This window comes from Leuresthes tenuis, unplaced genomic scaffold, assembly GCF_036924035.1.
Source record: "Leuresthes tenuis unplaced genomic scaffold, fLeuTen1.0.hap1 SCAF_23, whole genome shotgun sequence".
In the NCBI taxonomy this organism is placed as follows: domain Eukaryota; kingdom Metazoa; phylum Chordata; class Actinopteri; order Atheriniformes; family Atherinopsidae; genus Leuresthes; species Leuresthes tenuis.
In genome coordinates this window covers 8636843-8660865 of record NW_027325377.1, presented here as the reverse complement: position 1 = coordinate 8660865, position 24023 = coordinate 8636843, and the positions used below count along the sequence as shown (strand labels likewise).

Here is a 24023-nt window from a genome sequence, read left to right as displayed (position 1 = left end):
AAAGGACGTGGTATGGATGAAATGCATATTAATCAGTAATTGACAAACCAAGGACAACTCTACATACACAATGGGTCTTATGATATGTGGAAAAAAATGTCTATTTGAGTGTTAACCATCTCATACCCTTCGACAGACGTGTCCACATAATGAAGAGACAGTGTCCTGCAGTTTTAATAATCTGTTTAGTGCCCTCAGGGATTTAATGACACTTTGATTTCCTGTTTTTTCTCGAATGCCATTTTTTTTTTTTAATCTTTTTGTAATGTTGAATTTAATTTTTATTCAACTGTACCTCTTTGAATTTCTTTCTGCAACAAAAATAAAGTTCACTTGCATTTACTCCTCGACTGGTCTAACAAGGATTACACATGATTTATTAAGTAAAACAGCTTTAATAGTGTGTAATGTTGTCTGTCATATCTGTTGCATAGGCTTGTTTCTCAAAGGTGGCTTCTCTTCACGAAAGCTGCTAATGTCATATATACACTACCAGTCAAAAGTTTGGACACACCTTCTCATTTAATGTTTTTTCTTTATTTTCACTATTTACATTGTAGATTCTCACTGAAGGTATCAAAACTATGAATGAACACATATGGAATTATGTAGTAAACAAAAAAGTGTGAAATAACTGGAATTAGTTTGATATTTTAGATTCCTGAAAGTAATTTTTCTTAGTTTGGCCTTCTCTCAATGAGCTTGATGATAAAGGCAGATAAGTCAGAGCTAAATCAGTCAGTCAGTATCCATCCACACTCTCTCCTAGGGACAATTTAAAGTCACCAATTAACCTAACATGCATGTTTTTTGGCAGTGGGAGGAAGCCGGAGTACCCGTAGAGATCCCACGAACGGGGGAAAAGATGGAAAACTCCCCAAAGAAAGACCCCGGGATTCAAACCTCCTGGATTCCTGTGAGGCGATGGTGTTAACCACCACACCACTGTGCAGCCCATCAGTCAGAATGTTCTACACTAATTAAATAAACAAGTATTTGTGCTTTTAACAATAGAATAACTTTTTCACCATTTCCTTGACAAAGTACTTTTAATGCAATCTCAAAATTCCCTCTAACAGTAGGAGCACAGTGTTAAAAGGCTTAACGATAAAAGATGTTTTTTTCTCTTTCCCATGAGCTCAGACATAAACATGAATTAGGTCTCTTTAAATACAGATTGCAGTTTAATTAAATCTTTGTATTAACCATTTTCATGAACAGTCTGGGCCTGTTTACTAATATATATTTTTTTACTTTCACCAAGGACACACAAAGACTAACAGGTGACTATCAATGACTGCCTACTAACTTAGAATCATTTCACAATTCGGTTTAAACGTCTTTGTTCTAGCTCATGCTACCTAATTGCAAAAGGATGTGCATTGGAACTCCATTCTGCCCAATTACTCAGTGTTGGCTATTTGGTCTAAAAAATGGTTGTCTTTTATGAGACTGAGAGATAGACCAGCATAACAACTCTTTTAATCTTGTGGTTATGTAACATCTTCAGGCTGGACTCTCACCATCTGACCACCACTGCCCAGCATGTGTTTGACTAAACGGGACCTGGGAGTTCGAGGCATTCTTGTACCTCTGCACTGCAGAGTGGGAAATCATCTTTTCAAGACAAGGCCTCATTCGCAGTGCTCATGATTGTTAGGTTGATGTAAGAAGTCTGATACAATCTTTTATTTATTGTACAAGGTACATACATTTCAACATATTATTGAATTAGGCCACTCAACCTTACAGTCGACTTCCTGATTGAAAATATCATCCATTTCCTTTCTCTGTACTTACATTTCAACATTTCCCTGGTCATTAACATAACACACGCATCTGAAAAAGCTTGTCTTAACATCCACAGTCACACGTTGCTGACATAGATTATGTTTTTTATTTCTCAGTTTATTGTTGTGCTTAGCTATTCATACACAGCGCCCACAGCAAAGTGGTGTTTAAAACAGCTGATAGTTTAAAATGTGACTGCAGCAGTTCGGGCTTGTGCTCTGCTAAAGTAAAGCACTTTTTATAGATTAATGGAAAAGTGTGGATGTCTGAAAAGGGCTTCAGATGGCCCAACCATAGCTGTAAATTAACACATTTTGATTAACAGTCAACACACATCTACTTTAAGAGTACAACAAACTTTTTATTTTTTATTTCTTTGTTTTAACTTCGTTCGAGTGGAGTATTATCTTTCCCAGATCATAGCATCAGGCAACATACTGAAAACAAAATGCTGTGTAATATATTGTGTAAAATAGGTAAACAACTCGGAGCTTGAAAGAAAAACAAACACAAGTCATACAGAAATACATTGCATTGTGGGTAAAGAAACAGTACTTCTTGCTTATACAGTAAATTGACCACTTGATGGCAGCATATTATTTTCTATGTATTATTTTAACACAGTAGGGAAGAAAACAGCTAAATCAAAAAGCAGATACCAGGTGATATTACTGTTTGCAGTGGCATGGGTCATGTGCACTAACATGCACACATTGCTAGTGCACCTCCCACATTTTACGAAAGACAGAAAACATTGGATTATATTATGTAATGCACAGAGTATGACTTTATTTACCATAAACTATCTACATAGAAATAGTTATTTTCAGGAATATTAATGTAGTTACAAATTGGCTTTCAACAGTGTGTCTACAGATCCTTAACAGTTTCTGAAATGAATTTATGCGAAATTCAGACTTCAATTGTCACTGAAATTAAGTTTGAAGACCAAGGTGGAGCAGATCCTGAGATTTTCATGGAAACACACGTTGCACAATAGTTGCTTAAAATGGATGAGAAATGTGTTTTACGGAATTGTGGAGTAAGACTGTTAAAACAGTTCATCTATTTTCATTTCACAATTTTTTTGTGCACATTTAAAAATCCCATTTCCATGACCCAGTGGGACTGACTACATAAGGTGAGCATTATTAATACAACACTTCATGTTGTATACATGAAGTGTTGTATTACAATACATCATGTATTCATACTACAATACCTAAGCCTCCGACTGGCAACTGTTCTGCCTCTGTCATGGAAATGTGTCTTCTCTGGATGTGAGAATTTGCAGAGCTTGGGCTGTCAACTTAAAATGCTGAGGAGTAGCGAGAATGAGAAAAAATGGATTCATTTTGTGAAGAGTGAAGCCAAAATGCAACACCACCACAGATGTGACAACACACTAGCTCAGGGAAACAGATTTATGCTCTGTGGATTGAAGAGCCAAGTTGATAATCTTATAATGCACTGTTACAGGACTGTAAGTGCACCCCATGAGAACCCCATGAGAATGTAAGGTTAACTATTTAAGAATGTTGGTAACTTATTCAGAAGCTGTAAGGTGACTGAAATATAAAATGTTTGCATTTACTTAGATTAAAACAAACTCTTTGTGGAGCTCGTTCGAGGTGTTCCGAGATCTGTCAATCAGGGTGTTGTACAGAAAGCATACTACCAATTTTTGTTTACAATTTTGAGACCTTATTTTATTTACCTGGTGACTGTTTTAATCATCCTTGTTTGACTGAGAGGCTAATAACAAACAGAAGGATGACAGGTGGGGGAAGGAGGATGCTAGACAAACTTTCATTCACTGTGATGGCTCTGGAAAGTTTGTTGAATGACAGGCTCTTCCATCTCTGTCAAACATGTGTGGGAGTGTTATCGCAGGTCTTTCCTTCCAACAGCTGTCAGACTGTACTGTACCTACTATTGTGCAATATCTCTGCATCAGTGTGGAATTACCTGTTTTTCTCATTCACAGAGCCATACCACTGTTTGTACAGTTCTTATGTAGAATGGGAGGTAGAGCCTTCAGTTATCAGGCCCCTCTCTTGTGGAATAAGCTGCCAGTAAATGTCCGGGAAGCAGACACCCTTTCCACTTTTAAGATTAGGCTTAAAACTTTTCTTTTCGATAAAGCTTATAGTTAGGGATGGCTCAGGTAATCCTGAAACATCCCATAGTTAAGCTGCTATAGGCTTAGACTGCTGGGGGACCTCATCTGTCACACCTTTCCTCACTTTGCTCTCTTTTTCCCCTGTTTAATTTCAAAATTGATTTTATGTACATGTGACATTATTGTGGTTATTAACCTATGTTTCCCTGTTCCAACAGATATCCTTTGAATGGCGTTATGGTGTTTTTCCCCCCTCTTTTCCCTCTTTTCTGTCTTCTCAAACCCCAGCTGGTCGAGGCGGATGGCCACCCTTCCTGAGTCTGGTTCTGCCAGAGGTTTCTTCCTGTTAAAAGGGAGTCGTTCCTTTCCACAGTCGCCACAGGCATGCTCAGGACGGGAGATTGGACTGAAGACACATTTCGGTGCAATCTGTTGGTTTCCTTAGCTAGGATATTAATTTTTTGAATTAGCTCTATATGAATTAATTGGATTATGATTACAATGAATTGAATTCCAATTGGCTTGAATTGGACTATATTACTTAAGTGTCTTGAGATGACAATTGTTGTAATCTGGCGCTATATAAATAAAATTGAATTGAATTGAATTGAATTGAATTGAATTGAATTATTCATATTGATTTGTTGTGTCATTTTTTCATACTAACTATTTTTGTGTAGTTACTTTTTAAATTATTTAATCGTGTTTATTTATTTCTTCTTTTGTTTTTGTTCTATTCTTCTGCTGCAACACCCCTTAGGGAAGAAAAATATAATTCTTCATATATTTACTGTCAATATGTTAAATTTCTTTTAATTTTGATTTGTTAGTTATTTGAAATGATTTGATAAAATTCCCATCCTTTCTGGTTTCACAAACTGATAATTAAAATGAACTATAAAAGTTACTTATTTTTATATATATAGAAATATTGTAAATATATTACCATATATATCTATATTATAAAAATTTCCGCTTTTCATATATTGAAAAATATATGCAGATGCATTCATATATATATTTTATAAAATGTTAAATAATTCATTTTTACATACATGTATTATATGCTCACACATATATGGGAACATGTATGTCAAATCATGAGAAAATATATATTTAGTCATATTTAGTTAAATATTATATAATTAAATATATTTAATCATATCTGAAGACATATTTCAAAATGTTTTCTTTTCCATTTTTTTACTATTTATATACACTATAAAAGTATTAGCTCATCTGCCTACATGCATATGAACTTAAGTGACTTTCCATTCTTAATCCATAGGGTTAAATATGATGTCGGCCCACCCTTTGCAGCTATAATTCAATTCAATTTCAATTCAATTTTATTTATATAGCGCCAGATTACAACAATTGTCATCTCAAGGCACTTAAGTAATATAGTCCAATTCAAGCCAATTGGAATTCAATTCATTGTAATCATAATCCAATTAATTCATATAGAGCTAATTCAAAAAATTAATATCCTAGCTAAGGAAACCAACAGATTGCACCGAAATGTGTCTTCAGTCCAATCTCCCGTCCTGAGCGTGCCTGTGGCAACTGTGGAAAGGAACGACTCCCTTTTAACAGGAAGAAACCTCTGGCAGAACCAGACTCAGGAAGGGTGGCCATCCGCCTCGACCAGCTGGGGTTTGAGAAGACAGAAAAGAGGGAAAAGAGGGGGGAAAAACACCATAACGCCATTCAAAGGATATCTGTTGGAACAGGGAAACATAGGTTAATAACCACAATAATGTCACATGTACATAAAATCAATTTTGAAATTAAACAGGGGGAAAAAGAGAGCAAAGTGAGGAAAGGTGTGACAGATGAGGTCCCCCAGCAGTCTAAGCCTATAGCAGCTTAACTATGGGATGTTTCAGGATTACCTGAGCCATCCCTAACTGTAAGCTTTATCGAAAAGAAAAGTTTTAAGCCTAATCTTAAAAGTGGAAAGGGTGTCTGCTTCCCGGACATTTACTGGCAGCTTATTCCACAAGAGAGGGGCCTGATAACTGAAGGCTCTACCTCCCATTCTACTTTTAGAAACTCTGGGAACAACAAGTAAACCTGCAGTTTGGGAGCGAAGTGCTCTGTTAGGAAAATATCTTACAATTAAATCTTTAAGATATGATGGAGCTTGGTCATTAAGAACTTTATATGTCAGAAGAAGAATCTTAAATTCTATTCTGAATTTAACAGGGAGCCAATGAAGAGAAGCTAAAACTGGAGAAACATGATCTCTCCTGTTAGTTCTCATCAGAACTCTGGCTGCAGCATTTTGGATCAGCTGGAGGCTTTTCAGAGAATATGTGGGACAGCCCAATAATAAGGAATTACAGTAGTCCAATCTTGAAGTAACAAATGCATGAACTAGTTTCTCTGCATCACCTTGAGACAGGATGTTCCTGATTTTAGCAATATTACGAAGGTGAAAGAAGGCAGTCCTAGAAACCAGTTTTATATGTGCGTCAAATGATAAATTCTGGTCAAAAATAACTCCAAGGTTCCTCACTGTAGAACTAGAAGCCAAGGAAATACCATCTAGAGTAACTATATAACTAGACAATTTCTCCCTGAAGCGCTCAGGTCCAAAGAGAACAACTTCAGTTTTGTCTGAATTTAAAAGCAGACAGTTCTGAGTCATCCAGGTCTTTATGTCTTTAAGACAGGCTTGTAGCCTGACCAACCTGTAGGTTTCATCTGGTTTCATAGATAAGTACAGCTGAGTATCATCAGCATAACAATGGAAATTTATGCCATGCTGTCTGATAATGTTACCTAATGGAAGCATGTATAAAGTAAAAAGAATCGGTCCAAGCACAGAACCCTGAGGAACTCCATGACTTACTCCAACGTGTGAGGAAGATTCCTCATTTACAAGAACAAATTGGAATCTATCAGATAAATATGACTTAAACCAGCCTAATGCAGTTCCTTTAATCCCAATAACATGTTCAAGTCTCTGTAACAGAATGCTGTGATCGATCGTATCAAATGCAGCACTGAGATCCAACAGGACAAGCACAGAAACAAGTCCGCTATCAGAGGCTAACAGGAGATCATTGGTAACTTTCACCAGTGCTGTTTCTGTGCTATGATGCACTCTGAATCCTGACTGAAACTCTTCAAACAGATTATTTCTATGTAAATGATCACAAAGTTGAACTGCAACTATTTTTTCAAGAACTTTGGACAAAAAAGGGAGATTGGATATAGGTCGATAATTAGCCAACACTTCTGAATCAAGAGTAGGTTTTTTAAGTAAAGGTTTAATTACAGCAACCTTAAAAGTCTGAGGTACATATCCTGTCAACAAAGACCGATTGATCAAATCCAATATGGAAGTGTCAATTAAGGGGAAAACCTCCTTGAACAGTCTGGTTGGGATTGGGTCTAACATACAAGTTGATGGTTTAGAAGAGACTATTGCTGTTGTTAGCTCAGAAAGATCAACTGGACAGAAGCTGTCTAAATACAATTCAGGTTCGAAAGATACTTCTAAAGCTGCTCTACTTGATGATACATCAGTGATAATAATGGGAAGGATTCCATTAATCTTCTCTCTGATAGAAACAATTTTATTGATGAAGAATCTCATGAAATCCTCACTGCTGAGAGTTAAAGGAATACATGGCTCAACAGAGCTCGGACTCTTTGTCAGCCTGGCAACAGTGCTGAAAAGAAACCTGGGATTATTCTTATTCTCTTCTATCAATAATGAATAATACGCAGTTCTAGCTTTACGAAGTGCTTTCTTATACGTTATTAAACTATCTTTCCAGACTAATTGAGACTCTTCTAAATTAGAGGAACGCCACTGTCTCTCCAGCTTTCTTGCAGTCTGCTTTAACGCACGCAGCTGTGAATTATACCAAGGAGCCAACCTCTTCTGACTGATTACCTTCCTTTTCAGAGGGGCAACATTGTCCAGTGTTGTACGCATTGAAGCTGTAGTGCTGTCAACAAGAGAGTCAAGTTCTACTGGAGTAAAATTTAGGTAGCCATCCTGTGTCATATCAGCACATGGCAGTGAAGAAAAGGATGATGAAATCAACTCTTTAAATCTGGTTACAGCATTCTCTGACAGACACTTTCTATATGTAGAATTCTTCTCAGAAACCGTGTAGTCAAGTAATGTAAATTCAAAAGTTATTAAAAAATGGTCAGACAAGACAGGGTTATGAGGGAACACTGTTAACTGTTCACTCTCAATGCCATAAGTCAGCACAAGGTCAAGGGTATGATTAAGGCAGTGAGTAGGTCTGTGAACACTTTGAGAAAATCCAATAGAGTCTAATATAGAATTAAAGTTAATATTTAGGCTGTCATTTTCAACATCTACATGAATATTAAAGTCACCCACTACAATGACTTTATCTGTACTCAGCACTAACTGGGATAAAAACTCTGAGAATTCAGACAGAAACTCAGAATAAGGGCCAGGTGGACGATACACAACAACAAACACAAGAGGTTTTTGTGATTTCCACTTTGGGTGGGAAAAACTGAGAATCAGAGATTCAAAAGAGCTAAAACTAATCTTGGGTCTAGGACTGATTAGTAACCCTGATCTGAAGATAGCTGCCACTCCTCCTCCTCTGCCTGTGGTTCTAGGAACATGAACATTTAAATAGTCAGAGGGAGTTGATTCATTAATGCTAACATGATCCTCCTGCTGCAGCCAGGTTTCTGTAAGACAAAATATATCAATATGATGATCACAAATCAAATCATTCACTAACAGAGACTTCAAAGGGAGAGATCTAATATTCAGCAAACCACATTTAATAGTTTGATGTTTTTGTTCAGTTAAAGTTTTTGTTTTAATTTTTTTTTGCACAAGAGGATTTGCTCCTTTTGTGTTTTTTGATTGAGGGGGGGGCAGCATCAGGTGGGAAGCCGCAGAGAAGTGTGTAAGACTACAACTCTGCATCCTGGTCTCAACCCTGGGATGTCATGTTTTTGGATGACTAATAAATTCGTCCATATTTCTAGAAATGAGAAGAGCTCCTTCCAAAGTGGGATGGATGCCGTCTCTCCTCATCAGACCAGGTTTTCTCCAGAAAGATTGCCAATTATCTATGTAGCCCACGTTGTTTGCTGGACACCATCTAGACAACCAGCGATTGAATGAGGACATGCGGCTAAACATGTCATCACTGGTCAGATTTGGCAGGGGTCCAGAGAAAACTACGGAGTCCGACATTGTTTTGGCAAAATTACACACCGATGCAACATTAATTTTAGTGACCTCCGATTGGCGTAACCGGGTGTCATTACCGCCGACGTGAATAACTATTTTACCGTATTTACGTTTATCCTTAGCCAGCAGTTTTAAATAGGATTCTATGTCGCCCGCTCTGGCCCCTGGAATGCATTTGACTATGGTCGCTGGTGTCTCTAATGCCACGTTTCTGACTATAGAGCTGCCAATTACCAGGGTTTTGTCCTCAGCGGGTGTGTCGCTGAGTGGAGAAAATCTATTAGAAACGTGGACAGGTTGATGGTGAACCACGGGCTTGACTTTAGGGCTATGACTCCTCTTCCTGACAGTCACCCAGCCACTCTTAAGTCCCGGCTGCTCGGGATCTGCTCGGGGACGACTAACAGAGCTAGCTACGCTAGGTGGCTCCGCACTGACTAAAGGGGCCTGGCTCGCTATCGGGTGGTTTTCAACAGTACAGAGCCGAGCTTCCAATTCAGATAACCTTGCCTCCAAAACTACAAAAAGACTACATTTGTTACATGTACCATTACCACTAAAGGAGGCAGAGGAGTAACTAAACATCTGACACACGGAGCAGGTGAAAGCAGGAGATAGAGGAAGAGAACTGGTAGCCATGCTAAGCTAGAGAACCAGACACAACGCTAAAAAGTGAAAAATAAAAACTAAAGATCTGTAAGAGTGAGCGTTAGAATATAACAAGTATGGGATAGAGTTAACTATGCAAGATGTGTAAATTATAGGGAGAAATAAGGTGATTATTAGTAGTTCAAGAAGAGCGAGAACTGTCACAGTGCACACACACAAAGCAACAGGAAGTGATGCAATACGTCTTACCGCAAAGCAAAGCCGTCAGACCACAACAACTATAACAGCTTCAACTCTTCTGGGAAAACTTTCCACAAGGTTTAGGAGTGTGTTTATGGGATTTTTTTGGCCATTATTCCAGAAGTGCATTTGTGAGGTCAGACCCTGATGTTGGACAAAAAGCCTGGCTCGCAGTCTCCGCTCTAATTCATGCCAAAGGTGTTCTATCAGGTTGAGGTCAGGACTCTGTACAGGTCAGTCAAGTCCTTCCACACCAAACTCACTCATCCATGTCTTTAGGGTTAGGGGGTGGTGTGGTGGTTAGCACCGCTGCCTCACAGCAAGAGGGTTCAACGGTCAATCCCCACCGCGCCTTTCTGTGTGGAGTTTGCATGTTCTCCCCGTGTATGTGTGGGTATTCTCCAGGTACTCCAACTTCCTTCCACCGTCCAAAAACATGCATGTTAGGTTAATTGGTGACTCTAAAGTTGTCCTTAGGAGTGAGTGTGAGTGTGCATGGTTGTTTGTCTCGTTTGTCTCTGTGTGGCCCTGTGATGGACTGGCAACCTGTCCAACCCTTTCGCCCGATGACCGCTGGGATAGACTCTAGCCCCCCTGCAACCCAACCGATCAATTAATTGGATATAGAAAATGGATGGATGGAAGAAAAGTTGCTTGCTGACTTGAGATAGAAATTAAAGTGGCCAAAATTCCTTTAAAGTATTAGTCTTTGGTAAAACTTGATGTTTTGTTGTATGAAAAGTAAGTAACTGTTAACAAAGTGAGATAAATGAATATTTGATCAATTTTTTTTTAAACCAGTTAAGAAATGTAGATTATTCTATCCTATATACAATAAACAGCGGTGTAAGGGTGGGCCCCAATACTGATATAATGAAGCACAACCTGGACAAGAACGTGCTACTACTGGCCTTCTATCAGTCCTCTGTGGAAAGTGTACTTACATACTGTCTTGGTGACTGGTACATTGGCTCCAACACTGCCCAAAAAATCATCAGGTACCCTGTGCCCTCCCTGGATGACTTGTCCTGATCCTCATGAAAACTAGGGCCATCACAGGAGACCCCTCTCACCTATCACTTGTTTGACCAGCTGCCCTCTGGACAGTTTTTTTCTTTCTCTGCTGTGTGTATGTAAATATGTCGATATAGGTGTGTGTACAGATGTGTATATAGTTGTTAATGTATATGTATGGATGTATATTTAAGTGTATATATATTTATGTACAAATGTCTGTGCGAGCATAGTACATTTGTATATGTATACACATCTGTAAAATTCATATAACTCTTTCATTCTTTATACTTTTATACTTGACTCTTTTCACTTTTTTTATACAGTGCATAAGCTTATGTGTTTTTCGTTGTACTCTGATGTGCAATGACAATAAAGTCTGTTCTATTTTATTCTATTCTATACAGCAACAGCAAGAAAATAAACACAGCAACCACAGTACTTCTCATGAAGAAAGCGATGTTTATCCAGGCTGGGATAATGGGCTGTTGATAGTTTACTATCAGGCTGGTACCTCAGTAGACAGCTGCGTCAGCTGGGGGGAGGAAGAACGAGGTGAGTCTCCTGCTGTAGATTAGTATCCTAATCTTCATTCTGCAGGTCAGTTGAGATCATCAGCAGCCTTGTAGCGGAGAGTCAAGAGACATTTTCACAGCAATCTGGATGTAGAGTCTTGAGGTAGTTTGAAATCTAACCCAAATAATTTTATTGTATTTAGCATCTATGAAAAAAATGTAAGAACACAAAATATCCACAGTATCCATTATTTTAGATGCTTCTGTAGCCCTGGCCATGAAGAAAGCCCTGGAATTAAGTCTCATGCCCCAGCTCCTTTCCTGCTAATGAAGCCATACAAAATTTAGCGATGGATTTAGGGCACCGTGCTTGCAGAATATAAAGGACCAGGTGACGGTCACAGACTCCAGGTAGTCTGAAATGCACATTGCAGCCTCCTCTGTTGCACTGCCTATAGACATGTAATATAGGCTTTGGTACACACACCACTGGGCCTTAACAGTCCCCTGCAGACAGGGAGGCCTGCCATCTCTTATCTCTGATGTCCCAGACTGTGGAATAGCGTGAATGTTTCCCTTTAAGTCATTTCCTGTGTACACGTAATGCATAATTTTTCTAATACAATCCAAGCTGTGCTTTCTCCAAGTTTGTGCAACTTTAGTCAAAATCTCCCAAACCACTTTTTGACATTTCACTTCATCTTATACGTCTTGTTTTTTTCAAACTGAAAGTATTTCACTCTGTTTCAGCTCTGTAACCCTGCTTTGATCTTAAGTTTTATTTTTCCATTAACATTCACTGGCAGGTTCAGAATAGCTGTAATGTGTTCATCATGGCCTACGTCTATTCATTTACCACAGCCAGACACCTTAGCTGCTTCCTCAATTTCCTCATCGTTCATTCCATTTTACCTTTTGTATTCTTAAGTTTGTTAGTGCCCATCAACATTACCCATTTCAAAGGGTAAATTAAAAAGCAGACCATATGAAAAACCTCCCTATAATCAATATTTAGTGCACTTTGTGCCTTTTCCTTATCATCTCTATTCTTATTATATCAGCTGCATCCACGTGTCCTGCCATAAAGTTTATCCCATGCATTTTGAAAGCCTAGCCTAGCCTAGCTTAATATGCTCTGTGTTTCTGAAAAATATGTAGATCTCCAAGTACAACTGTTTACTGATGCTAATATATACAAAATATCTAAACACAGTGATTAATGTTGCATGTGCATTACTACGAGTTACGCTGTGTACATCTCCAGATTGATCCACAACAGTTGATCAAAAAGCATGGTTTGCAAGCATATGCTGCTAACCTACAGCTACGCTGCAAAACTAGTTCCCTCTTGCATCAATAGGGTAACTATCTGTATCTTTATATAGAACTGGAGTATTTTTGGTGGAGGAATAGCTTCATTATGTTTGCTGCATTAAATACATTAAATTAAATGCATTAAATTGCACAATGGATGCCAGGTTTTATTCTCCTTGACCCCTCGTCAAGGAGAATAAAAAAGTTGAGCACTTAAGTCTCTTCCCTTCAAAACAGACTGTTAACAGAGGTGTTAAAACAGGTCAGTGACAGGCACTGTGCTTAAACAAACAGGTCAAAGCCTGTCTCATACATCTCAATCAGACCTCTGAAAATTGCGTCAAACTGTTAAAAAGGGCATAATACATTAATTAATCACCTTTAACACATTCATTTTATAAAATGCAGTGATTATTATTTAGGTGGTTGTTCTTTCACTCTTGTTTACGTGCCTCTGTTCCTCAAAATATATTACTGAAATGATATATAGGCTGAGTTCAACATATTCAAAATCTCAATTGTAATCATGGATAATTGTGGATCAAGGATTTCATCCTATCATATTCATAATTTGAATTCTCCGTATCGAAAGTGTTCTCCACATCACACGCTTTGTCCCAACAGCAGTTTGAATTTAATTTAGTGAGTCAAATGCCTTGCATTGCAACTAATTATTTCAATATTTGTAAGATTTTATAGTTCAATTCAAGTAAACAATTTTAAACAACTTTGACAAAGTTCTGTAAAACCAACATTCCATACCAACAGCTTCAGTGGTTAGACTGGTGCAATACTTTAATGGCACATCTTATTCTGACTGTCTCTATCACCTATTGGATATAATTGGAAGCTTCAGGCATTGAACGCAGGCAGACTCTCCTCTTATCTCAGCCTCTATGCAGGCAGACTCTCTTCTTATCTGAGCCTCTATGCAGGCAGGCTCTCCACCTGTCTCTCAGCTTCAATGCAGGCATGCTCTCCTCTCATCTCAGCCTTAACACAGGCAGGCAGGCTCTCCTCCCCACTCAGTCTCAATGCAGGCACGTTTTTTATGCTTTTTGTTTATGCCCATCTTTTGATTCTTGTGACGAAAGTCAATTTGCTTTGTGCCCTATCTTATCATTTCTTCATTCCTGGTAAGTAAGTTCATTTACTGTCATCCATCACATGTCACATTCTGCCTTGAACTTTTTTTCAATTCTTTGTACAACAATCTTTTATTCTATTTGTGCTACAAATTTGTCATTGCTTATTGGGTTCAGGTTTTAGTTTAGTTCCTTAGTTAGTCATATTCTGTTCGCTTGGGTTTATCATTGATTTTGCTTTACTCCTGTGGTGTTCAGTTAGGTTTTGCCCTGTTTCCATGTTCTGTGTTCTCAGGTTATGTAACTTCCTTTTTTATTTTGTAGAGCCTGATCCTTTGTTCACTTCAGTTAGTTGTGTTACTGCCCTTGCCACAACTGGTATGATTCTGATTACCTCTCCCCTGTTTATTTCTCATTAGGAGTGTTATTATCCTGCCTTAACAGTGCTTTTTGTCCACCTTTAAGTAAGTCATTAGTATATTATATGTCTGTATATAACATCTCTACACTGTATTTTGCACTCTGTTGCCCAATGACTGGAACCTTGTGTGTGCCTTTGCCAATAAGCACAATGCTGAATCTGATTCTGATTAAAGTCTTTTGTTTACTTTTATTTAATGCCTTCTGTCAGTTTATCCTATGTTTCGTCCGAACGCACACACGCTCTGGGATATCTTCTGTGCATCAGTTGATTCTAACACTGAATAAGGAGCTTAATTCCAGAAGACATGCATGAGGAGAAGAGATAAATTCTGGAGTAAAAAATTTTTTATTTCTGTGAATTTGTTTTCTTCATGTTCATTTCAGTTTTGTGATGTTAATAATGGAGGTGCTATGATGCAAAACGTATTTCAGACTTATCTGACAATAAAGTTATATCACCGTCATTATCATTGTAAGTGTAGGACAGATTAAAAGAAACGGGCTATATCCTTTCATTATGTGCTCCTCCTAGACTGGGAAGAGACAAAATCCTTTATCTGACAGGGTAGCTCTATCTTAATAGAGCTAACATCTGATAACTGTGTAGTCCAAGCAGCAGGGGATTACTGTTAACAGTATGGTGCAATATAACTTGTTCTCAACTGCTGGTGGCTTTACTCACCAGGGAGCACTCTTTTCTCATTTGAGATAATGCAGATGGGATCCATTTGAGGGCAGTATATCAAGTGCCTCTTTCAGGAGTGCAGCTGTGCAGCCATTGGTAAAGCATGATATTTGTGGGACAGAAGTCAGCCAAGGAGAAGAGACTGATTTTATGGCCGACAGACATGCATAAACTTTATTGTCATCATCCTACGACATCCAAGGGTGAAACATTATTAACATGTGTCACAATCCATTTTTTTAGAGTGGCTAAATGAAAAAGGGAGATGAGGATATGTGTTAACATGACCTGGCAAGCTGGTAAGACATTATTTCTTCATTGTGATCTTGTTAATCAAGCTACCTCAGAAGATGAGAGCGCCAAATGCGCGAGTGGTCACTACCCATCTGGTTGGTTAATGCGAAGATCTGTATCAAGAGGCTGAGATTAATCTCAGATTAGGCAATGGCATAGCAGAGAAATGTCACAAGCCACATATAGTTGCAGACACACATACTACTAACTGCAACTTGATAAACCTTGTTTGTAAATCAGAGTTAATGCTGATTTACTTTGATTTGTGAATGAGACACTAATGACCCTAATTTTGTTTGCTTTGTCAATAGATTTCTTAGAAAACACTGAAGAGAACAACTACTGGGAGCTACCAGCGCATGGACATAAAAATGATACATAGTACTGTTGATAAAACGTGAAACACCAAACAGGTTTTAATTTACACAAGTAGGCTACATACAGTTTTCTCCTTTTTTTATAAGGCAGAAAGTGTGAGTAATTTATCATTCCATTAATTTTGCTGGATGCAAAGTGTTCCTCATATAAATTGGGGGAAAAAACATACACTGGATAAGCTAAGGGATCTGGGGTGGCTGTTGCTCAGGAGGAAGAGTGCTCATCTATCAGCCTGAAGGTTGGTGGGTCGTTCCCCTGATTTGCTGGACCACAAGTGTCCGAATACACTGAACCATATTTAGCCTCAGGTGCAAAATAAAAAGCACTGCGTAGCTTGTATAGACTAACAATAATTGTCACAGTCGGCTATAGAAGTTTATGTTATGTCACAGTTTGTTTAATCATGGTTTCAGTTATGTTCTAGTCCTGTTTTTCCCCTGCCACCTCAGTTCACTCAAGTCACCTGGCTCATTGTTCACAGCTGCACCTCATTCACTGATCACTCCCCCCACAGTATTTAGTCTTCTGGTTTCCTTTCAGTCACTGCAGAGTCCTTACCTCACTATCCCTTCATGCTTCCACGACAAAAGATAAGTTTGATTGCCTGCCTCATAGCCTGTTTAAGATAGCCTTAGTCATAGTGTTTTTTCATAGCCTTGTTTTGTTTAGTGTTTTTTCATGTTAAGTATTTTTGATAATCCGGCTCTGCTGCGCCTTTTGTTCCTGCTCCCCGTTTTGTAAATAAACCTTTTGATTTTTGAGAAGAACTGCATCTGGGTCCCTTCTCGCACCACGCACCGTGACAATAATGTAAAAATGAGTGTGTTAATGAGGGAAAATGACTTATTGAGTAAATGCGCTTTGAGTGGTCAGCTAGACTAGAAAAGCGCTACATAAGGATAGTCCATTTGCTATTTATCTGGAATAGAACAGACTAATATTGCAATGTCATTGGGCTAAATTATAACAAATAATAATTTTGGTCTTATATGCTGAATCAATAACTTGATCACAACAACTTGGTTTGAAATGTTCAACCTCTCAACTGGTGTTGCTGGGGGGCACGGTAAACCATTAATGAAATGTAACTTAAATACGGGGACCTGCTGCATCGACAAGCATGACAAAGTTGTTTTTCAATCAAAAGTTTCAAAAGTATGTAACTAAGGAAAAGACAGAACCAGAACAACTTGTTGTTAACATATTTTTAAAGTATATAGTCTTGTACCAAGTTGTCAAAGGTTCAGGGCAGTATTTCCCTAAAAATGAAATGAAATGAAATGTGAAAATACTTTTATGTTTATTTGGCAGACGCTTTTACCCAACGTGACTTACAGGTAGGTAGATAGGGTAAAGGGGTCTTGCCTAAGGACCCCTACTGGAGGCAGTACCTTTCCTGCAGAGCATTTGAACCCATGTCTCCCACACAAAAGATGGCAATCATACCATAATCGTATTTTATTAATTTAATTATTTTCATCATCTTGAATTGTTATTGCTTGTGGTTACTGCTGCTGGCAGGAATGGACTCTTGTTCCCTTCGGTGTTGCAGAAGAGACGATGAAGCTTCTGACTGAACATACTTCCACACAGTCACGAAGACGATGGACAGTTTTGTCCATTATGTTCATCACCTTGTGCAGCATTCTACTTTGCACAATTTGCTCCAGGGGCTCCACGGCAGTGGTAATGGTATGTGGTAATGGTAATTGTATTTGGTGAAAACAGAAATTTTTATTTGAAGAAGTTAATGGCGAAACTGTCATGTTATTGTGCCACGTGATACCGAAAACTGAAGCAGTAAACTTCCCCCAGGCACCCAGGAATTTCAGGTCGAGGAACGTGGATAATGAATGCCAGTGATGGTGGATAAGTAGCAAGAATTTATTCTAATCCCAGCCACGATAATTTTCAAACCCTAAACATGAGACATTAATGCCTAAATCCAGCCATAAAGTGACAGAAGTCTTTTAGTAAATTGCTGTGATACTGAACATATACCTGAAGTGAAATTTTTTTTGTGTGTGTCTGGGTGGGAAATGCAGATCCCATGCTTGAAAATGTGATGCTTCGCCATCCACCACACTTCCTTATTAATCCTTATAAGAGGACTTGTCAAAGGAAATATTATGTTTGCTCCAATTTGAAATCAATCATTAGCCGTATTTGCCTCCTGAAGTCTGTAGTCGCCGTACTTTAAAGGATGCTTTTTGGGTTTTACTTAAGGGTATGAACAAGCTACCACTTACTTTCCACATATGTTGTTATCGCTGACTAAAGAAGCTCAGATTAAATACCCACCTAGTTGTTGCCACATCTCCCCAGCAGACCAACAAAGACAACTGTAACTGTGCACTGGAGACAAAACTACTTTATTTTAGGACATTACTGAATTAATGCACAACCACAAGTTCTACCTTTATTCTGTGTTTGAAATGATGCCTTTTCAGCCAATACTACAATGAAACACCCTAACAGATGGAAAATTAGTAAGTATGGTGTTTGATAGAACTGCAGCCCATCAAGAGCACCATACTGTGTTACATGAGTAACGAACAGACCTGGAAGTTTCTTTTATTGATAAATAATTCCAGTTATTACTTCTTGGGTCTTTTATTCAATGAATAAGTTAAAAAAAAAGAGGAACAAGTTAGTTTCTGGGATCCGGGAACACACTGACAGTGCAACAAGTCAAGACAAACTATTATAAGCAATGAGGATGGAAACAGTTAATACACGTTAACTGAAGGAGTGCCAGTCCAAGCATTGTTGGCTATGAAGGCATTTAATCTGTTAACTGACATGAACACACAATAACAACAGTTGTACAGTAGGGCCTAATTAAGATTCATCTTTGAACCTTGATCTTTTATATATTTATAAAGTTTTTTATTTTATTTTGCTTACTGTGCACACAAGTAAGCTAAAAGTTCATATTCATTTGATGTCCATCAAATTAAAATATTTTAAAGTTCAAGCCCAGTAATGCCAGCAAATCTGGAAAAGAACATCTTCCAAACCAGTTTGAGAATCCTTTCGGCTTTACTTTTCCAGTAAAAGATAGGACCGGGGGGCATCCATGAACGAGAGGGCAGAAATTATTTAATCAACTATGAGGATGCACATATAGACAATGTATCACCATATTTTCAGAGAGTTGTTCTTGGAATTCATAATGTTGTACTGATTTGTTCACACGAAAGAAGTAGTTTAAATCCAGCTTAGTTACATCCACACAGGTGAATTTCCAAAAAACAATTCCTGAAAGAATTGGTGAAGTTTACTACATCTCCCATTGTTGCATCCTGCTTTGTCATACATCCAGAAGTGTTTCACTCAAAACCAAAATCATTATCATAACCATTATTAAGTCGTAGTAACCTTATATAATTTTTTTTCAAGTAGCATATCCAGGTTTCTTTAAACACACATGCAAAAAAACATTACTGACAACTGCAATTATCAAGTCATAAGTGGAATACTGATGTCATCATGTAATGAAATGGTGGCAAAAAGCCACAAAAAAAATATGACCCAAGCAGTAATTAACCAGAATTATTTAACAGTTCGCAATTCAAATTTTGTTACTGGAGTTAAGATTAATTATTGGGTGTTAATAGATGTACCAGAAGAGGATCACTGGAGTCCTACTGCCTCTCAGTATGTGTATTGAGTGTTGTATTTTTGGAGTTTAAGGCTCAGCTCTGGAGCACTGGACATTGCAATCTTTGCCTTCTGTCACAGCTTGCACAACCACCTGCTGTTTAAGGATTAAATTGCCATATTCTCTAATGTACATAGTTATATTAAATGCAATTCTAGCATAAAATTGTGAGTCATGATGGGTAACTTAGGCCTTCAAAAGTCATATACAGAACATTTTCTTTCTTAGTGTTGACATCTTAGATGTTAGCTGAATAAGCTGAGATCTTCTGAAATTTGTGCTTGTTTACCTTCCTCTCAGAAAGAAGAGGTCTCACAGAAAGCTTCACGAGTTCCTGGAAAATGAAAACCAGTTGAGGAAAAAAAGCTGCTGTATTCTCATTAGATTTAATCATTCCACTGTTGCTCAGGGCAGTAAATTACCACGCTGAACATCGCTGCTCCCTTTGAAATGGCTCCTTCATCTCTCCGTTCATCAAAGTTCCAGCATTTCTTCATACCCAAGGCAAGACTCCATTTTGTTAAACGGTCTTTTTTCTTTTTTTTAAGACATGTTTCTGTACAGACTGCAAAGCAATCTCTCAACACACACATTCTCACACACCTACTCTTCCATGACTCAAACGAAAAAGAAAGAGAAACTCAAGAAACATTTGCTCTGAACAGACACTCACTCTATAGTTCATTCACAACATGAAAGGTTCAGTAAGAAGAAAAAAAATCACACTGAGTAAAAGACAAAAGCATGTAAAAATTCTACATGGCATATATGATCATTAGAAAGAATTGTAATGCATCTAAACAAGAATAAAAATGATTAAATTGGACAATTCCTGGTTGTTGTTTTCTGGAATATTCTGTACAATAAAAGTACAATGAAGTGAAAGTCTTAGATCTCCTCACCGCTCCCCATTTACAAGTAATTGGGGGGCGCTCAGAAGTGGAAATATTGAAAGCTAACTGATAGCTCCTAAACATGAACCCATTCCTACAAGTCACATGGTTTCATGATTGGTCCATTCCTGGGGAATCATCCAACAGGTCCATGAAAAACGTCCTCGAAATGTTTACTTGATCACAACAATCTGATTGTTTCTCTTCTGATTGATCACAATGGCTCAGTTAATAGGTGGAGTTCTATGGCTGAACATCATTGTCCACCTTAAGGTTTAGAGCCACCCTTTGTGAATAGACACCCAGAGTCTATGAGTTAGTCCTTCATTGTCTCAAAGTAAATTCTTCTTGCAGTTGTTCTTGTCCATGGTCCCTATCTACATCTGCTCCACAACAACAAAACAAGCACAATTTTGATTATTTTTTTAATATCAAGTTCTCAGTTTTTCTTGTATTTTCAAGATAGCAGATCATCAAGACACCCATTTTAAACACACACAGATATTTGAAAAAAAAAACTGTAACCAGGATAGAGTGGAGATGAGTAGACAGATGTACACATGGAACAGGTTTTTTGTTTGTTGTCAGTTGGTGGGTTCAGTCAGTCTTCTCACAGTTGTAAGCTTTAGCAGACGGTGCCATTCTCTTGCCGGGACTTGGGGCAGGTGGATCTGGGTATTGGCTGAACAGATGGAGCCAGAGTGCAGAAGAAGCCAGCAATGAGGGTGAGGCCGAGACCTCCCCAGGCGCAAAACATGGACCAACCGTAGCCATGGCCAATATCATCAGGTAGGCCATACAGGTACCGTGGGTAACGGGAAAGCTCAAAGTTAATACCAGCAACGCAGGTACAAAGAGAGATGATACAGAAGGTTCCTGCAAAAACAGAACAAGTTATTGAAGCATCCGGGAGATTGGGACTGAAGACAAGTTTCGGTGCAATCTGTTGGTTTCCTTAGCTAGGATATTATTTTTTTTAATTGGCTCTATATGAATGAATTGGCTTATGATTACAATGAATTGAATTCCAATTGGCTTGAATTGGACTATATTATTTAAGTGCCTTGAGATGACAATTGTTGTAATTTGGTGCTATATAAATAGAATTGAATTGAATTGAATTGAACAATCAAGTGTAAGCCCGGTTTTCAGTTTACCATCGTTGATGCAAGATTATATACTTCTGAATCCTGTGTCCCTATAAAAGTGTTTGTATCCTTGATAAATGATTTGTCCATTATGACTAATCAAGATAAAAATGTACTATAAACTTTGCTTGGATTAAGTCCACGGTCATCAAATCAAGGTAGTATGAAGGTCAGACTGTATACTGCAGAGAATTCACAGTTGTAAAAATAGATAGTTGGGAGTACAAAGCATAGGTGACTATAGACATGGGACAACATCATACATATTATATTTGTGGTTAGGTTCAACTAGGTCATTGAACAAGTCAACACATCATTACCATGATTTCTATCACTACTTTGTCATGTATGGGGATTGGAATGTGTGCTGCAAATAATGTAGAAGAGGTAGTTGTAAGAATATCCTGACTCCTTTGTCCACATATCTGGACAAGCATGAGGTAGAATAAATATGCTTGTTGGATTAGCATATTTAAAGAGTTACAAAAACTATTTAGCTCAGTTTGTGTTGGGAGTCTGTAATTAGTATATACATTTAATATATACAAACCCAATATCCAGAAAAGTCGGGCAATTTTCTAAAATGCAGCAAAAAGCTAAATCTGCAATTTGTCAGTTTCATTTGAATCTTTATTTAACACAAGTAAAATCAAATTATGTTTAGAATCTTTATTGACCAACAAATTTAACAAATTTAGAAAGTTTAAACAAATGATAGAATTCAATGCAACAGCATATTCCAAAAAACAAAAAAGTTGTAAGAGAGGTAAAAACAGTAAAACTGTAAAAGACAGTTTGCAACTCGGTGCTGTTCGCAACAATCGGATCGAAATTTCGTATAAATAGAAATTCTTGAATGACCTGGTATTGACTTAAGTTTTTGTTTTTTCTGAAAAGTGAACATTTTTCTAGGTTTGCATTCTCATCATCTTAGTAAAATGTAATATTGCTGCCATTATGTTCAGTCAAATACTGTTGGTAGCTCAGTTTCTCGGTGCATAGAAATAGTCTAGTATGCCAACAAATTACACTGTTTCAGCATCAAACAGTTTTGCCACGTTGCCTTTTGTTGGGTAAGAACTGTGCCTCTCTTTGTTTTCTCTGATGCATCTGTCCCTAATGCCAAATGATCTTTGTATAAAATGGCGTGTTGGCAAATATGGGCAAAAACATAGAATATTATGAAAATATGACACAGAAAATGGCACTGTCTTCATCATCCAAATTAATCTTTTCTTTGAACTCTTTTTAACAGAAGCTGTTTGAGAAACAGACTGACTGTGAGAGCTCTGTGACTCTATGGACTGCTTTGCTGTAATTTGGCTCCTGTAGACTGACTCAGCCTATTTCTTGTGCCTTTATTACCAAGAAACATAATTGGCTTTTTAATTGCCTGTTCATTATACAACTGTAGGGCACAGTCTTAATCCAAGGCATAATTGAGGGTGCAGCTGCCTCTTGTCTAGCTGGAGCCGTTCACGCAGGCTATGGGCGTGTGTGAAGTTTTCACTGACTGTCCATGCCAGAAACTGGGACACGTATGACTTGGTGTTAGAGGGGAAGCACATTTATATACTTCACTTTGATTCGCAGTGCATTCACTGTTACTTCCAAAGTAATAAAAAACATTATTTACACTGATGAGGAAAGAAATACTGAATGTTTCCACAGTGTGTTGTCCGTTCACTTTTGTACACTGTCTCATCTTATTCAAATATGATTCTATGCAAGCACTGACTGAAAAAAAGTCTAATGTAAAAATAAAATAGCTTAAAAGCTATTTGATAGATAATAATGTTATTTTTTCTTTTTCATTTCGTATCATGGAAGAGGGGTAATTTAAGATTAGACATTGATGGTTTCATCAGATGAGTTAAAGGCTTACATAATGCTAATTAATACTTTTAAAAACTTGGGCATTCAAAAAAAAAACATTCACTTTATAACTTCTTGACCAGGCATTGTATTGAATCTACAAAAACAGAATCAAGGATTGAAAGAATGAGTTTGGCATATCTATATAAATTCAACTTTTCATCTCACAAACGGTGACCATCATTATATAAGATTCAATCAGCTGCTTTGATTTATCCTTAAATTCATATTTTAGTCATCAAGACATCAAGTCTTTAGGTTTAACGTTGAGAAAATTGGAGAACCTTGATGACATCAATTTAGCTTGCTGTTCTGATGAAAGTCACGTCATGACATGACATTCATTAGGGATATGGGATCAATACGATTCGTTGGTTTGCTTATCAAGGCAACTTTCTTCTAATTGACATTATGTGGATACAGTTATAATGGTTTGGACTGCATTGGATTATAACTGGATTGAACTGAACAGTATCTAACTGGTTTTGTTATAAACCTTTTGAGTTGACTTTTGTTGTTAGTTGGCACGATGCAAATAAAATAATTTGAATAGTAGAAATTGTACATCAAGAACAATATTATGGAGACAAGAATGCTGTCCAATAATTGTAAAGAATAAAAGTGGTCCACCACATGATTAAGATAATCTAGAATTATACCTGAGTACTTCTTTTGCACAGTTTTCTAGACACATTCAAATCAAATAACTTTTTTAAAGTTGCTCAGTCTTTGACACAAAACCACTGATATTCAAATGTCCA

General features: G+C 37.6%; 2 protein-coding genes and 1 long non-coding RNA gene across 4 annotated transcripts in view; 2 read left to right on the top strand and 1 right to left on the bottom strand.

Moving 5' to 3' along the window:
• The window catches only part of mrps33 (mitochondrial ribosomal protein S33), a 216316-nt gene that overhangs the window by 83264 nt on the left and 109029 nt on the right, over positions 1-24023 (top strand). The window lies entirely within an intron of this gene.
• The window catches only part of LOC140282969 (uncharacterized), a 65180-nt gene continuing 47569 nt past the window's right edge, over positions 6413-24023 (top strand). The window contains exon 1 of the long non-coding RNA XR_011909963.1: positions 6413-6468. This is a non-coding gene — a long non-coding RNA (uncharacterized lncRNA). The remainder of the gene's footprint in view (positions 6469-24023) is intronic.
• Positions 18022-24023, bottom strand: part of tmem178bb (transmembrane protein 178Bb) — a 105927-nt gene continuing 99925 nt past the window's right edge. For both annotated transcript variants that reach the window (XM_072377572.1, XM_072377573.1), the window contains exon 5: positions 18022-21115. In XM_072377572.1, the coding sequence (XP_072233673.1) occupies positions 20865-21115 (251 nt within the window). In that variant the 3' untranslated portion in view covers positions 18022-20864. The remainder of the gene's footprint in view (positions 21116-24023) is intronic.